At 33.4% G+C, this 16900-nt stretch overlaps 1 protein-coding gene across 1 annotated transcript in view; it reads left to right on the top strand.

The window, feature by feature from the left end:
- FCHO2 (FCH domain only 2) overlaps nucleotides 1-16378 on the top strand; it is a 93671-nt gene extending 77293 nt beyond the window's left edge. The window contains exons 18-25 of the mRNA XM_012721767.1: nucleotides 1715-1844; nucleotides 7201-7312; nucleotides 8478-8633; nucleotides 8949-9081; nucleotides 11271-11470; nucleotides 11960-12024; nucleotides 13953-14117; nucleotides 14369-16378. Coding sequence (XP_012577221.1) covers nucleotides 1715-1844; nucleotides 7201-7312; nucleotides 8478-8633; nucleotides 8949-9081; nucleotides 11271-11470; nucleotides 11960-12024; nucleotides 13953-14117; nucleotides 14369-14391 — 984 coding nt within the window. The 3' untranslated portion in view covers nucleotides 14392-16378. The remainder of the gene's footprint in view (nucleotides 1-1714; nucleotides 1845-7200; nucleotides 7313-8477; nucleotides 8634-8948; nucleotides 9082-11270; nucleotides 11471-11959; nucleotides 12025-13952; nucleotides 14118-14368) is intronic.
- Nucleotides 16379-16900: the final 522 nt, after the last annotated feature.

Below are 16900 nucleotides of genomic sequence, written 5' to 3'. Positions count from 1 at the left end.
GGGGCAGGTGGGGATCGAACTCATGCGCAAGTGGCTTTTGCTTCTTACTGCTGTGCTTTAACCCGCTGCACCACCAGGGAGGGCCCGCAAATTTGTTTTTTAAAAATCCTTCTTGTAATTCTGATACTTGAGAATGACCTCTGTTTTTAGGCAGTGCTGTCCAGTGGGAAACATAGAAATTGCAAACAGCTATAACTACATTAACCATATTAAGTAAAAACTGAAATTTCTTTATTTAGCATATGGAAATATTTTTAGCATGCTACTAATATAAAAATAATTGAATCTACATTCTTTTTGTATGCTAAGTTTTAAAAATCTACTGTATATTAACACAGCTTATCTCAAATTTCAACTAGCCACATTTCAAATTCTAGTGGTTACTGTTCTTGACAGTGCTGTTTTAAAATAACAGAAAATAGCTGTTTTTGTCTTTTTCTAAACTGTAAAATGCAAAGTTTAAATTGTAAATTAAAAAAAAAAAACATGTTATATTGGTCATGAACACATTTGCCATAGGAAAAATGTCACCATGGTAGTTGATCTCAAGGCTTTTCAAACTGGTAAGTTTCAGATCAACTGTTGAATTCAATATTTGTTGAATACTTGTTATACCTTGCTGTATTTTTTTCAGACTGTTACCTATAGTGAATCTTCAAAAAGTCAGTCTCTGGAACTAAGTTTAAATATAGTTAAGTGTGGGGAGTTATTTCTAATTGTAAAAATGAATATATGTGAACTTATATTCATGCGATGAAGAGTTGGATAATTTTAGTTTATGAATGCTTAGTAGGGTTTTGTTTCCTGCCTTTGTTTTTCCTGTCACTCAATAACTCAGACTAAGAACAGTGGTTTTTTTGTTCTGTGCTTTTTTTATATAATAGCTAACTAACCCTTAGCCAGCCATATAAGAGGAACTAAATACTGATTTTGCTTAATGCTTCTTTCTATAAGAAGGAAATGATGATTTTTAATTTAGCTAAATATACCTTATTTTAAAAAAGTTAAACTGCAAGCAGTGTTGCTCAAATATTATTAAAACAATTGGGAATTTGGAAGAGGAAAAAAATCCACTTACCAAAGTAAAACATAAATGAACTTAGTTCTCCTGTTTGTTTATAAAAGTGAGAAGACTGTAAGCAGAATTAAGGTTTCTCAGACCTTTTCATGTGACAAACTTTCTTGGTGATGAAACAATAAAAGGGATATAAAAAGATGAGTGGGAAGAAAATATTGGTAGCAAATACAGCAAAAGCTAATCAAAGCTGATACAACTTACAAAGAGAGAGAAAGCAAAATTTTTTATCAATCAAGTAATTAACATGTAAAATAATACTTTTCCTTTACCTGAGACTCAAACACTCATTTCTACCAAGAGTGTGGAGAAATATTCTTTTATATTTATACAATAGATTGGTAGTAAATATGAGAAACTGTCAAACTGTTTATAATTAACTTTTGAGAATCCTTGTTAGGTATACTTTTTGAAATATAGGGAAATTTTCATGAATAAAGATTATTTTGACAGCCATTACTTTTGTAGTTTTTTCAGCTTTTAGTGTTTTTGTAGTGATTTAATCTGTGGCATCTCTAATAATTTACACAAAATTTTTGTTTGGCATGTTGAAATTAAACCTCTCTGAGATCTAAAAGTTTACTCTGTTAACAGAGAAACTGTTTTACGATTTTGATAAATAACTTTTTTGTTTTTAAGCCCAGGCCATTCAGTCCACCTGTAACTTCCAGTACCAGTCCACCTCCTGCTGCGCCTTTAGCCCGGGCAGAAAGTTCTTCCTCTATTTCATCTTCTGCTTCACTGAGTGCTGCCAATACTCCAACAGTAGGTAAGTGATTATCACTGATTAAATGTGAAAATTAGCATCCAGTGTATTATTATTTAGGTGGTTTGGTTTCCTTTTCGTTTGTCTTTGTTTTTATTAATGGCCAGTAAAGATTTTAACATTTGAAATTTTGCTTTCTGGAAAGGCACGTTGGCATTGTCACACTACCTACAATTTCCTTTTCTAATTCTCAGTTTATATTATGTGAATGGTATAATTTTAAGTATGGTTAGCATTGTTACGAATGCTTTAAATTTACAAACTATTGACCAACATGTAGTTGAAGGCAAAATACAATGTTGCTCTTTACACTGCATTGAATACTGATAATTGCATTCCTAATGAAATTTGGGTTTATAAATAAATAATTAAAGGATTTTATGCTTGCTATGATTTTTTTTTTTTACAAGAGTTTAATCAAAGATTTAAAGGTTGATACTAGAGACTAGCTGTATAATTCTAATTGTTAATCTGAAACTCACTGGATTACCTGGAATTTTTATTTTATCTAGATTTTGCCTGAATTTGTCTTTTTTTTTTTTAAAGGACAAGCTTATTAGGAAAAAGGGGCACCAACATAGTCCCAGGTGGACAAGAGAGCCGCCTGTCATCTTTACCCAATTTTTCTTACAAAATCTTGTTACTTTTCTTGCTCACTCACTGTTAGTAATAAACAGCACAAAGTCACTTTAAAAATTTGTATTTCAGGAGCAGCAGCTTTTTATCAAAATTATAACAATCCCCATTGTTGTGACCTTTAAGGAGTAATGGGTTTATTCTTGATAATGCAAATCACTGATTTTCACTGAATATAATTTAGTAGTGTTCAAATTGTGGTCTTTGAATTTGTAGCATCCATTTGCATCACTTGGACACTTAATAGACATGCAGACCTTGTAAATCAGAAGCTCTGGGGTAGGGACTAGCAATCCTTGAACAATCTTTGAATCTTTCCAGATGATTCCAAGTTGGAGAATCATAGCCCCAAATTAGACTGATTTAATTATATAAAATTTGATAAAGCTCAAATAGAAGTGCTACAGTTGTGTATGTGTAGGCATTGTAAAAGTGGCACCACTAATGCTGAAAAGACATAAAAATAAATTTCTGAATGCAAATGTCATTTTATATACTTTTGTGGACATAGGTTCTTCCCCATATTGTTTACTTTTTTTTTTTTTAAAGATATATTTATTTGCGCATACAGAACTGGGATACAGGCCAGAGGCTCAGGGGCAGCGAGAGGCTTCACCAGAGACAGAGTGGGGAGCCGAACAGACTGAAATACACTGAGGAGAGGTCTGCCACGCCATGTGGTCACCTCCGGGGCAGGCGGGAATCGAACTCATGCGGAGTTCGATTAGTGCAGTGCTTTAACCCGCTGTGCCACCAGGGAGGGCCCATATTCTGTGTACTTTATGTATGTAAACAGAATATATTCAACGCTTGTCTTTTTGTTGTTGTAATGAATAATCTTACTTTTTGTTTTTAAGTATGGTTTTTAAATTTTTGTTCCTGTACAGCATTTTAGACACAAGAGCATAGATACATCCTATGAGAAATCAGTTAGGTGATCTGATAACCAAAATGAAAAGGGGGACCAAAGTAAACTTCAGTTGTTTTCCATTATCTAGATTATTTGGAAGGTTTTCTATTTGTGATGGGGACTTTAATTTTGATTGAGTTGGAACATACTTGATTTTAGCTTAAGCCAGGCTGGCAATAGGAGAACGAACCACAAGGAGGTGACAGTAATACAGGAAGGTAGGATGTGTGTGATTTATATACAATTAACTCTTTAAATCTACCTTAAAAGTTCTCTATTGTGATGCTTATTCAGCTCTTTTTAGATTTAAATTTTTGATTGTTTCTTGAAAATATTTTCCTGCAATGTTTTGTTTTATTTAAATATGATAGAAGATGATAATTTGATTGGGACACTCTCTGAAATTGAAAAGCACTGTGAGACTTCACAAGGTATTGTATCAACAGTAAATCTATGTGTTGACTAATGATCCTAAAGTGTATCTAAAATACTTTTATCTAATTTTTCTTTTTCCAGCAATGTATGGTGTCTCAGAAATCAAGAATAACTCTTAAAGTTTAACTATCTCAATTTTGTACTAATTATATGTTCAGCTGCTGTATAGAGGCTCTTGATATCCAATCCCCAGTTATGAAAGCACACATTCTTTTTAATATCCTTCATCTCTTTGCTCTTCTGTCTTCAACATTAGTAAGTCTTAATGCTACCAGAATCAGAGAAAAGTGATTAGAAAAGCAGAACAAACTCTCAAAGCAAAAGCTGTCATACAAAAACCATACATATAGTGAACTTAAGTTCCAGGTAGACAGGTAGCAAAGAGTTGGGAGTGAGTGGTTTTTTCCTGAGCTGAAAGGAATCCATAAAAAACAGTGATTGTCACAGGAGGGTACCCCTTACTTACCTTAACTTGATAAGCTCTCTGCATTTTTATAACAAAAACATTTAAATATGGAACAACTAAACCAAAATCAGAATGCATATGTATCTTACAAAAAATAAAAGGGATTTATTTGTAAAAAGTTGGGCCTCCCTGGTGGCTCAGGGTTTAAAGTCTAAGTGCTACTTAGCGATCACCAACCACTGCAGCATGATTTCTATCCCAGGCCTGAGAGTTAGCCCACATGTCACAGCAGACTTATTTTGTCTCCCCTGCTGCTCTCCTCAGTATATTTCAATAGAGCTGCCTATTCTGCTCCCCTACCTCCACTGTTTCTGGTGAATTCTCTCACTCCCTTTGCCTCTGGCCTACACCCCAGTTATTGTATGCATAAAGAAAAATTACTCTGAAAAACAGTATAAATTTAGACTTTGGGGGACTTAATGTACATATCTTCCTATGTCAAAACATTTCTTTGAAGTATATTCATGTGCAGTATGATCTTAAATAGATAACACGAGAGGAAGTATGCCAAAATGTTAGGTGGATTTTGAGAATTTTTAAACTACTTTTTAATACTTTTCTCTACTTGCCATATTTTGGTAATGGGCATAATTGTTTACAAGAAAACTATTTCAAGAATTCTCATTTATGTACTCAAATTGGGTAGTTTCAATTAGAATAACTGTAGATTTCTTTTTAATGGCCGAGCAGTAGCAAACATTATCTATGACTATAGGTAAATATCAGTTTTTATAGATTAAAATGTAAAAGGAGAGACTAATTTCATATTTGAGAACATAATTATTTTAAGATTGACTTTATTTATGCATACAAGGGGTGGGATGTAGGCCAGAGGTGGGGGGGAAGGTGGTAAGAAGAGTCACCAGAGACAGAGTGGGGAGCCGAACAGACTGAAATACACTGCTGAGGGGAGCAGCAGGCAAGGTGGAGAGGTCTGCTGCACTATGTGGGTCAGCTCCCTGGCCGGGATCAAACTCGTGCTGTAGTGGCTGCTGGTAGGAGGTCCAAGAACATAATTTTTGTAAAGATTTATTTATGCATACAGAATTGGGGTATAGGCAAGAGTTGCAGAGTGTGAAAGGATTCACCAGAGACAGAATAGGAAGCAGAACAGGCAAATGTACTGAAATACACTGCTGAGGGGGAGCAGTGGGCATGTCAGGAGCGGTCTGCCATGCCATGTGGGGTCACCCTGGGGCGGGCATTGAACTCATGCTACAGTGGCTGTTATAGCTTCATAGTGCTGTGCTTAACCCACTGTGCCACCAGAGAAGGCCCCCCAAGAATATAATATTTTAATAAAAAGATCACTATGCCTTTAATATTTCTCTGAAAATGAGCTCCTGAATTTCTGGTGTTTTCCCAGTGCAAACATGTATCTACATACATGTTTTGTAGCTTGCATCTTGTAATCAATAAACTTTTAATACCTACATAGCTGAAAGTACTACTACTTGATCAAACCCCTGTCTTTCACTTAATCATCTCTCAACATGATCTAACAGTGATCTTTCTCTTTAGTTTAGGTCCCAGTTAGTGTTAAGTGATCTTACTAAATGAAAAAGTTATGTTTATCTTAAATATTTTTAGTGGTAAAGCATAAAGGTTCTCTACATCCTCGCCTGGATCACAAACATTTCTCTAGGCCCATCTTCATGTCCTTTTACCCTCCCTCAGTCACAGAGTATGTACCTGTTTGCAAAATTATTTGTGATTCAGAAAAACCTTTTTTTGAGCTTTATTAAGAAAGTATCTGGCACATGTTAGTAATTAGTAGCTATTGTGATCTTGTGAATAAGTTTTCATATTGAATTTTTTTAATTTTATATGAAATGTGTCTATTATGGGGAGGGGGGAGAGGGAAGAGGGTACTTTATTTAATAGCCTAGAAGCAACAGTTCTTATATTTTTCAGGTATTATCAATCACTGAGCAATTTTTCTAACAAATCAAAGTTCCTTTAAAGTGTCAGATACCACAAAATCATCTCACTGTTTACAGAATCTAATGTATAGTTGTGAAACAGTGAAAGCCAGTATGATTAAATTTCTAGGTATTTAAAAATAACTTAGTCTTTCACTGTGATGACATATGAAGTGAAAATATGATGGCTGTGAACATTATACACTAACATAACAGTCACATTAACCTAGGTTTTTCTTTTAATAATGAATAAACATAATTAACTATCCTGTTACAAAATTGCATCATTTATTGTATGTTACATGAAATGCTCTACTTCAGTCATGTGAAGAAGTGATTGTGAAGAAAATGGCAGTGCACTATTTTGAATTTTTTTTATGAAGTAAACCAGATGTTTTGTTTAAAACTCTGGAGCTATGCATAAATTTGTTTACCTTTATTGTAGTTTGATTCTAAAGATGCGTTATCTGACTGAACTTTGCTAGGAATACTACAGAAAATGATGCAAACAGGGTAATGTGTGGGAATATAATAAATGCCAAAGATGAGCCAAAAGAATTGACACAGTGAGCAGTGAATGAACCATTGTACTATTCTTTAGAAATAAACAATGAATACCAGTAACTATACAAAAGCTAAGTTTATGCCAAGGTAGAATCTGAAAAAAAATTAGTAAAATGTATTTTGGAAGAAAATTTTAGTAATATATTTAATGGTGAAGGACATTTTCCCCCTGACATTTCTTAACTCAACCCGTCTGTGTCGTTGCATTTCAAAGAAGTCAATGTGATATTTTCCTGTTATATAAAATTTTTTGTCTTTTGTATTAAGTTCCAATTTGTTTTATGCTATATTTCTTAACCTCCAGATTTATACTTAGGGGCATCATTGAAACCAGTTAAGTTGTTTGTGGCAAGCTAACAATGTGAATTTGTCCAGAAGTTCAGTGTCTTCCTGTGGTATTTAACAAGTGAATTATGTGTATTCTAGGTGTGTCACGAGGCCCCAGCCCTGTCAGCCTTGGAAATCAGGATACCTTACCTGTGGCAGTTGCTCTTACAGAATCTGTTAATGCCTACTTTAGAGGAGCAGATCCCACCAAGTTAGTTTTAAAAAGATATACATATTGGTGGGGGGTGGGCAGTGTGGTAAAGTTAGATACTGTGTGGGTTAAGGTTTTCTATCTGCTTTTTGTTGCTATTAAATGTAGTTCTTAGGGGTAACTTCTCAAATTTTAAAAAGCACTATAGAATAAACAGTTGTAATAGTTTTCCCTCCAGTTTATTTACATTATTGTCCGACTGTTATTACCAGTTTGACATATCTGTTCTTTGATTTATCTGTAGCTCAGGATGAGGGTGATACTAAATTTTGTGTATCTTTAATATAAAATGTATCTGTAGTATAGTTTGCAAGACAGATCTTATTTGAGACTGTCGGAATTTCTCAGAAAATGATAGTGGGGTGAATGACCCATATTTTTCCTATGTATTCAAAATCCATTTTACTTATTGATTATTTGAATTTACTGTTTTGTAACACTCCTTACAAACTTGCATTATAAGAAGTGATTTTTTTTTTCCACTAAAATAGTCTCAGCATTTGTAACAGTCCTTTACAACCTAAGCATGCAAATATTTGATGAATGTGTGTTAATACTTGAAAAGTAGGGGTATCGGTATGAAGGAAACAAACGCAAGGGTAAGAAGGTGAAGAATTACAACAGAGTGCTATTATTTTAGATAAAAATGAACAGAATAATTTAATTTAACCAGGTGTTTGAAAAACACTGGGAAGCAATCCATGTAGATCTGAGGGAAGAATATACTGGCAAGAAACTGAGGTAGAAACATGCTTGTCATACTCAAGAAATAGCAAGAACCATGTCTCAAGTAGGAGTAAATAGGAAGAAAGAAGTCAAAGATAAGACTTTCAAGGAGAAACAGATGAGATTAGGTATTGTAGACCATAAGAAGTTTGGTTTTTATTTTAAAGTACACAGGAAGCCACTGGAGGCTTTTGAGCAGAGAAATGACGACCACTGTTTTTGAAGGTGCACTCTGGCATTTGTGTTTAGAGTTTAATTCTAGGAAAAGCTAATGGTAGATGAGTATTGTTTCATGAAGAACCTTTATGTATGCTTAAATTGAAAAATAATTTATAATTATGATAAAAGATGTATATGTGCACATGATTTTTAAATCAAAGATGCTTTATATGGAGATTAAAAGTATACTACTGAATTTTTTTTAAACCTCTAATTTCAGGTGTATTGTGAAGATCACTGGTGATATGACAATATCATTTCCAAGTGGAATTATTAAAGTCTTCACTAGCAATCCATCTCCAGCTGTGCTGTGCTTCAGGGTGAAAAATATCAGCAGGCTAGAGCAAATTCTTCCAAATGCGCAACTTGTGTTTAGGTTTGTATATTATTCTCAAGGTGAAATATTTTTTTGAATTTTTCTTTCCTGAAGCAACACATTTCAATTTGAAAACAATACCAAATTATAACAGCTTTCTGCTGCCTTTTGTTTTAATAGTCATGGTAGTATCGTTATTGTTAAATCTCTCATCTTTCAATCAAACTTCAAGAGCTGTGTTCCTTTATCTCCTTAATTTAAGTTTTCCCCATTTTTTTGGTTCATTTCCACTTGTCTTTCCATGGTATCAAATAACTCTATAGAAGCAAGGATAAAGATAAGTCAAATAAAAACAAATATTTCTTCTACATACAGTGACCCATCACAGTGTGATTCTAACACAAAGGATTTTTGGATGAACATGCAAGCTGTTACTATCTACCTCAAGAAGCTATCAGAGCAAAATCCAGCTGCTTCTTATTATAATGTAGATGTGTTAAAGTATCAGGTAAGTGTCATGTCATTATAAAATATTAAAGTATTAACAAAATAGAATTTTGCAAATCAGAAAATCTCTTAATAAACCTCTGGAGATTATGACCACTTTGATCAAAGGTGCCATATATTTATTCCTGATTAAAATGCTGAGTAAATATAAAACGAAAGGCCACAGCATCATTATTAGTAATATAACTGCTATAACTGTCACAGCAGGAACAAGTGAAATGGTCTTTATTAGTATCTAAGATTCTTCTGAATGGCTTAGAACAGTTAGACAATAAAGATTAAATATTGGAAAGGAAGAACCAACTTAAGCTATAATATATGTGTGTGTATGTGTGTATATAGCTTACAAAGTAAACCAGCTAAAATAGCTCTCAAACAGCCAAGTATAGGAAAACTGATGAATATTTACAGTAAAACTAGTTATGGAAAATTTTAAAAATGGCCCCAATTAATAACATTAAATGTATCAAATAGCAAAAAGGTTTTGCTCTTTCTACATCTAATTTCATTTAAGTAAAATGTTGCCTTTGTTACATTAACTTGACCCACTTGAATATAGTTAAAAAGGTAGACACTATTCATAAAGATTCATGTAAAAAGCTTCCCTGTTTCTAAATTAAGTTTATTGGATTTCTGGCTGAGATTAGAGGTGTGTGGATATTTGTCTTGAGGCTCGGCATTCATTTTCAAGCTTTCTGAAAAACAGAATTTGGACAGATAAATGCTTCCAGCACTATGGAATGGCAATTTACTTTTAACAGGAAATGTATTAGGTGACAGTATTTAATTTGAAACTATTATGCCAATAGAAAATTATGTAACAATATATATATAGCATTTAACACTTTTCTATAGATTGTTTTAGGAAAATTAAGCTGAAACTCACTCTCACATTTATCCAGAATAAACCTACATTATCAAAGGTTTCATAATGATGAATGAAACTATAGAGATAACAAAGATAAATCATAGGTAAATATGTACATGAACCCAAGCACTTGGAGAGTAAGATATTTGGCAAAAATGAGTAAGTGTATAAAATACTTTGTTAAAACAACCTTTTAACAAATTGTTTAATCTGTGGGAAATATTTGTAATATGATTGATCAAAAGACTTCCTTTAAAGAGCCCTTACAACAATGAATAGTTTCAACCCACTAATTGGACATAAATGAAAAATTCTATGAGGTATGACTACATGTTAATAGAATCTCTTCTAGTATAGTTCTATAAGATTGCTGAATAGTTTGTTAAATTCAGGAATTCTGCTTTGAGAAGTAAGGCAGACTATTCACTTTAGCATTGTTTGTTTGGAGACCACCTAAGTGCATATCTAGAGGAAGAGATTGATTAAGTAACTATAATAGCCTAAGAAAGAGATGGATCCCTATTTGTATGTGCCTAACATGTTTGGACAGAATATATACCAAAATCCAAGCAGGGAATAAAGATGACAAGGGTGAATTTCCCATTTTGTATGCTTATGTACTACTTGAATTTCTGTTAGAGTAACTAAAATAGGGTTCTTAGGGTTTCTAAAAAATAAAAGTACTATCAGAGTTCATTTATTCAGCAGACATTCAATATTTGTAAATTGGTTAGAAAGTTAAGTGGTATTGAGAAAGGAAAAAAGTATAGACTATATGGTAAAGATTCAATGCAAATGAAATCATGATCTCACTGAAATCTTTGAAGCAATAAACTGAAGCATTGAAAGGATTTGTGAGTCATGGGGTTAAAATTAAACATTTGAAGTTGGAAATATTCTAATTAAAAGCTTGCAGAACAGTATGGGTTGCCTATCCTTTTAAAACCTAAATTCTTATAATTAATAATCTAGAATTTTATCAATATGTTGAAAGGTATTTAAACATTACATGCAAAAAGAAATAACCTGGTAACATCCTGATTTCTGGGCCTTATTCCATCTAGGTTGTATTTTTCTGCATTTGGAGCCATGGACTATGCATTTTAAACAAGTACCACAGAGATTTTGATGTAGTTAGTCCTTTAAGAGTGTGTACACTGAATGTCTGCCGAACAAATGAACCTTGGAAGTCAAGTGAGAGTACTTTTTTTTAGGGTTGTTAGGGTTTCATTTAGTTCTGTGTTCAAGTATACATGTCATTAATTTGATTTTTACTTTTACCAAAGTGAATTGTCTGTTTTTGTTTTTTTTTTCTCTTAAAGGTATCATCAAATGGTATTCACTCTACTCCTTTAAATCTTGCAACATACTGGAAATGTACTACTGGCACTACAGACCTTAGAGTGGATTACAAGTATAACCCAGGAGCTATGGCAGCCCCAAATACGCTTTCCAATATACAGGTGGCTGTGCCAGTGGGTGGAGGAGTCACGAACATGCAGTCCATCCCACCTGCAATATGGTAATTAAGTAGATTTGAGTTTCTGCTAATTTTCTATTGCAAATCCCCCCCTCCCACTTTTAAAACCTAAGTTCTGAAAGGTTGAAATTTTGCTTTCCCATAGAAACTATGCTACAAAAGATGCTACTCATTTTACCTGTTAAGCCACAGTAGCCTCATTCCAAAGTAAACAAAACTGGTTTTGCTGTCACAACCCAGACTTGAATAACTCAGCTAAGTTTTAGAAAATAAGGATATTATTTTACGGTTTTAATAGAGCATCTGACAGACCTTTTAATTACCTCTTTTGTCTTCTCAAACTATCCACTTTATTTCCTTCACCATTCAATTAAGTGTTTTACTGAGTGATGAAGGGTACATTTGTTTTTCTTTTTCTAACCAATAGAAATGAGAATTACATAATTTAGTACAATGAGCAGTATAACTTTTTATTGGTTTACCAACCTGATTGTCTGTTATTAGACAGTCTGAAGAGATTTCTTTTTATAGGAATGCAGAACAGATGAAAGCTTTCTGGAAATTGTCTGGAATTTCAGAAAAGTCAGAAAATGGAGGTGAGTGTATACATGCATGTGATAGTTTCTTCTTGGAATTTCATGCCTTCAGTTTTAGAACTGACCACTAGGTGGAAGTTAAGACCTTAACCATGAATAGACCAAAACTGAACTGAGGTAGCAGCTCTACGCTTGTTACAGTGTCACAGGATTGAGTTATATGTAACATTCTTGATTGAATATTAGGTAAAGCAAAATATTCTTTTTCTTATAAAGCATAAAGAAATAGGTCTATCAGTTTTAGTTCATTGTTAGTGGAGTCCTTTTCTAAGTCTGCACCTGTTTGTGTAAGTAAAATCAATTTGTATTTCTCTTATTGAAGAGAATTTCTTTGCCTAATCTAACCTGCAATGTTTCAAATTTTGCTCAGCTTTTTCTTTTTGTATACTTTTAGGCACCATGTGATCAAAACATTAGCTTTTCTGTGTTAACTATTATATCTGCCTTGCTGAATCAGGCTTGAACTATTATACCATATAGTGGATGAAGTAAGGCAATTCTGTAGTTCCTTTGTAGATACTTAAATGTCCTGTTTGAAGTGACTATTTAAAACCAGTTAGCAAGGAAGAAAAGCTGTGGTTTTCTACTGTTTAATCAATCAGATTATGTAAAATACCAAGGGTACTTGGTATTTTCTAGCTAGGTATTTTAATAGTTCCCTCTGCTTTTCAGGTATCAGTACATGTATAAGGACATGGAAATGTCTTTGTGGCTCTGATTTGGTTAGTCAACATTTAAGATATATCTAACTTAGTATACTATAAAATAGTAATCTGCTTCTATTCTGGCTTTATGCCCAGAAAGGATCAGAAAATAGTTGTAAAGTTTAAGACTTGCTGAGGTAGCAGCTCTTGGCCTATTACTACTTTCACAGAATTGAATTATATGTCAAAAATCATAGAAGTTAGAATGGTTAATCTTCCCTAATGATCTGTGCTGTGAGACACAACATAGGATGTACCTATGGTTAGGTACCTTCCTCCAGATTTCTCTCTATAGTATTAAATTTCTGTACAGGGAACCACAGAACATTCCTGCTACTCAGCAATTCTGTCTACTTTTTCCCCCCCTTATAATAATTTATTAGATACAGAATTTATAGTTCCAAGAACATGCACATATTTGAATTTGCTATGATCTATCAGGCAGGACTGCTATTCAGTTAATGCATCAGGATATAGCACCTTTATCACCCATTGGTTCTAACTCTTAAATATCTTTCAAATATTTCCTCTCCCTTAACCTAGTTCTGTCACCAGAACCCACCACTATTTTATCGACTTTCATTTGATCTCCTTACCCTGCATCTTGTTACTCTTTACCTTCTAATACTCTCGTGTAAATGTTTTTGTTCTCCTTATCCTCTGGTGGCTCCCTGTGGGTCTGACATACGTTTCTTACAGCAGGTAAAGATATTTAGTCCTACTAAATATTTACTTCTAGTCCTCTACTTATATCCTATTACATTTGACATATAGATGTTGTAACCATTTTGTGAAATAACACACCATCACCCATTATGTGCTTTTGTGCCTATAGCTTCTGAGATCTCTATTACAGCATCTGTTAGTTATTTGGCTTACTATTTATGCCATGTTATTAGACTGAGGTATGTGGAATAAAGATTCTATCAAAAAGAAACCACCACAAGTATCTATTTGGGTGAATAGAAAATTGAAATGTTGACACAGCTCTTTTCAGTATTAGCTATCTCCTTCTTCTCATTATTTGACTTTGTTCCTACTCATATCCCTCAACCCTGGGGCTTCCCTCTGAGTTGTCCTTCAGTGACATCCTTTTTACACACACTCATGATTTGGAAACAGGACAATTCGTTTACTGTACACATTTGGCTTAGCACTGGTAGAATTTAGCTTACTTGGTCATTTGAAGTATATTTTGCCCTTTATAATCTTTCTTCTGTATAGGATCTGGATCCCTCAGAGCAAAATTTGATCTTTCAGAAGGACCGAGTAAACCTGCAACACTTGCAGTGCAATTCCTCAGTGAGGGAAGTACCCTCTCAGGAGTAGATATTGAACTTGTAGGCACTGGCTATAGGCTGTCCTTACTAAAGAAGCGGTTTGCCACTGGTAAGTTGAGAGATTTTCAACTTCTTAACATGTGGGAAAATTGTATGTTAAGTCAGGACACTTCTTGGTATAAGGTGCCAAGTAGAGAGAGACACCTGGGGGAGAGTTCCCATAGTCAATCTAGCTGAGCACCTGTAATCTGATGTATTGTAAACAGCAGATGGGAACTAGGTTTTGTGTCTGTAACCACAGTGAGAAGACCCTCCTGTGAGTTCATTTGTAATTGCAAAGTTCTGCTTGGTGTTTTTCAGGACGGTACCTGGCTGATTGTTGATGAGCCTGAACGTGGTTGGTTCAATGGGGGATAGTACAAACCTGCCATTCTGCATCATCTGTTTTTTCCCAAACACTATTTTAACTTGTATGTTTTTGAAATAGACATGTGTAAGAGAGGTGACTACAAACACTGAATTGCACTTTTGAAGTGAGTCATCAGATAGCACTGAAATGTTCAGAAAGTACATTTACTCACATTCTCAGTAAAATGAAGTTTTCATAAGCTGAAATTTTAAATTATTTTCAGTGTCTGTTAAAAGGGGTATAGTATGATATCAGGCCTAAAATTTCAGGAGAGCAAGCACAAAATTTAGCTTTCCATAAATTTTGGAATTAGCTTTAGATACAAGTAGGACATGAATTCTAAGTTTTAGATAATGTTAACTTAGAAATAATCAGAATGAATAACGTGCCATGAAAGTAATCAGCAGTGCCCAAGTTGTATGCAAAAAAATTTGAATCCTATATAAGCAAAGTGTAAATGGTGTTTTATAGTCTAAAAATTCTCAAGTGCAATGTGTTTTAAAATAAGCTTGCAAAAAAGACAGCAGAGAAATTTACTTCTGCAGTTTATAGAAGTGATTGTTTTTGATGAATTAATGCTGTAGAATTAATTTATTTTTATATGAATTGCATAATGTGTGCCTTTTAAAACAATAACAAAAACCAGAGATGTGCCTATCCAATTTGTGTTCATTAATGTGCCTCATTTTTTCTCAGTCTGTATCGTCTGTTTAGAATCTTTTGACTACAGTTAGAATTCAGAATAACAAAAAGATAATTTACTTACCAACCTTGGTTTACTTCTTTAGTGATTACACTGTAGACACTAGAAAAAAATATACCTAATGGGGGAAAAATACCTTTAGATATTCAACTTCATCAAAAGTATGTCAAATTCTGAAAAACTATAATGGTAAATTGATAACTGGTATTTTAACTCAATATTTCCTTTCACTGTTTATCACTGGAAATGTAGACACTTATTGAATATCTTGTGTGAGGAATACATTTTTGAAAAGATTAATTTTGCCATTAGAAGTACATTTTGTTTTGGTTTCTAAAAATTGAGATTTGAAGTTTGAATTGGGTAAAAGTTAATTTTAGCATAATTAACTAAAGGCATTATTTGAGAGTTTTATAATTTTCAAATGGGAGTTTTATTTATAAATACCCCTATCTTACATTTTTGCATACAAATGACAATTTTGTGTTATATATAGTAATTTATATAAAACCACTAATCTGTTAAGCTTTACAGAAAATCCCCCCTATTAGACATTTATATAACATCTTGCTTTTCCTAGATGCAGCGGATTATTCATTAGCAGTATATATAAGACAATGTGCTTTTTATGTATTCACTGTTATCCAATTCTAAATTTAGATTTGATTTCAGCAACACATAATTTGTTAGAATATTCATTTTTACTAAATAATAAAATTAGAATGCCTAACTCATATGTTGTGCTCTTTTATATGCCAATTACAGCCCCTTACTGGAATCTTAACTGAAACTGCTTTTACTGGGCAGTTAATATTTTATTATTGGAATTCAGACACCATTATATTCACCATGTTTGTTTTTAATCAAGTATTACCTTAAAAATATGTATGAAATTAGTGAAATGGTTAAACTTCTGCACTTTCTTATTTACCAGTCTTTATACCTTTATACAAAGTGTTGATAAATTTGGGTGCAGGTTACAATTTTGAAGCCATATGAGTTTATACTGATTTTTTTTCCATTTAAAAATCCACTAATGGTGTAAAAAAAACAGATTTTCAATGGGAAATGTATTTTAGCAAGCTGGTTCTTGCATATGTATAGTGATAAACTTTGTAGCCTTTAACTAAGACTTTGTAAACACAGAACTCTAACAAATGTGAGTTTTTAAGAATTGTTATTTACTACTTTGAGTAAATCTATCTTACAAAATTTTGTAAATATTTTTGATTTTTTCATAAATGTAAATTTTACATAAAGGTTGTACCCTTAATAAACATGTAATATATAATTTATTGATTGAGTTTCTGTGTCTCTATATTCCCATAAATGGTACTAGTTGCATCATAGACATTAGGACACGGTCAGTTAGGGAAGGAATGACTTTTTTTAGCAGAATATTTACTCCTGACCGGTTGGTTAGACAACAGTCTTAAAACAATATATAAAGCCTCTGAAAAGCCAGTCAACTTAGAAACATTTAAAAAGTTCTCTACATGAACCGGGTAACTTGTGAAAGGTAGGTTGCCCCCTTACTGCTTACACCATGTGTACATCTTTAAGAATGGATGATACAAAATGAAGTCATAAACAAGTCCATGGTCTCAGAAGCTTAACACAATAAAATATCATATGACTCACATTACAGTCCTACAGAGAGACTCAGGGACCCCATCTCCTTCCTTTGTGTGAGGCCACTCAAATTTGTATTTGACCAGCAGATGGGGAAAGAGAGCAGAGATTACCTGGGATTTTTTTATGGGTCAGTTACAGAATTGGA

Source organism: Condylura cristata, unplaced genomic scaffold (genome assembly GCF_000260355.1).
Source record: "Condylura cristata isolate star-nosed mole 26May11 unplaced genomic scaffold, ConCri1.0 scaffold00007, whole genome shotgun sequence".
NCBI lineage: Eukaryota > Metazoa > Chordata > Mammalia > Eulipotyphla > Talpidae > Condylura > Condylura cristata.
The sequence above is the reverse complement of the archived record's forward strand: the minus strand, read 5'-3'. Positions and strand labels throughout refer to the sequence as shown.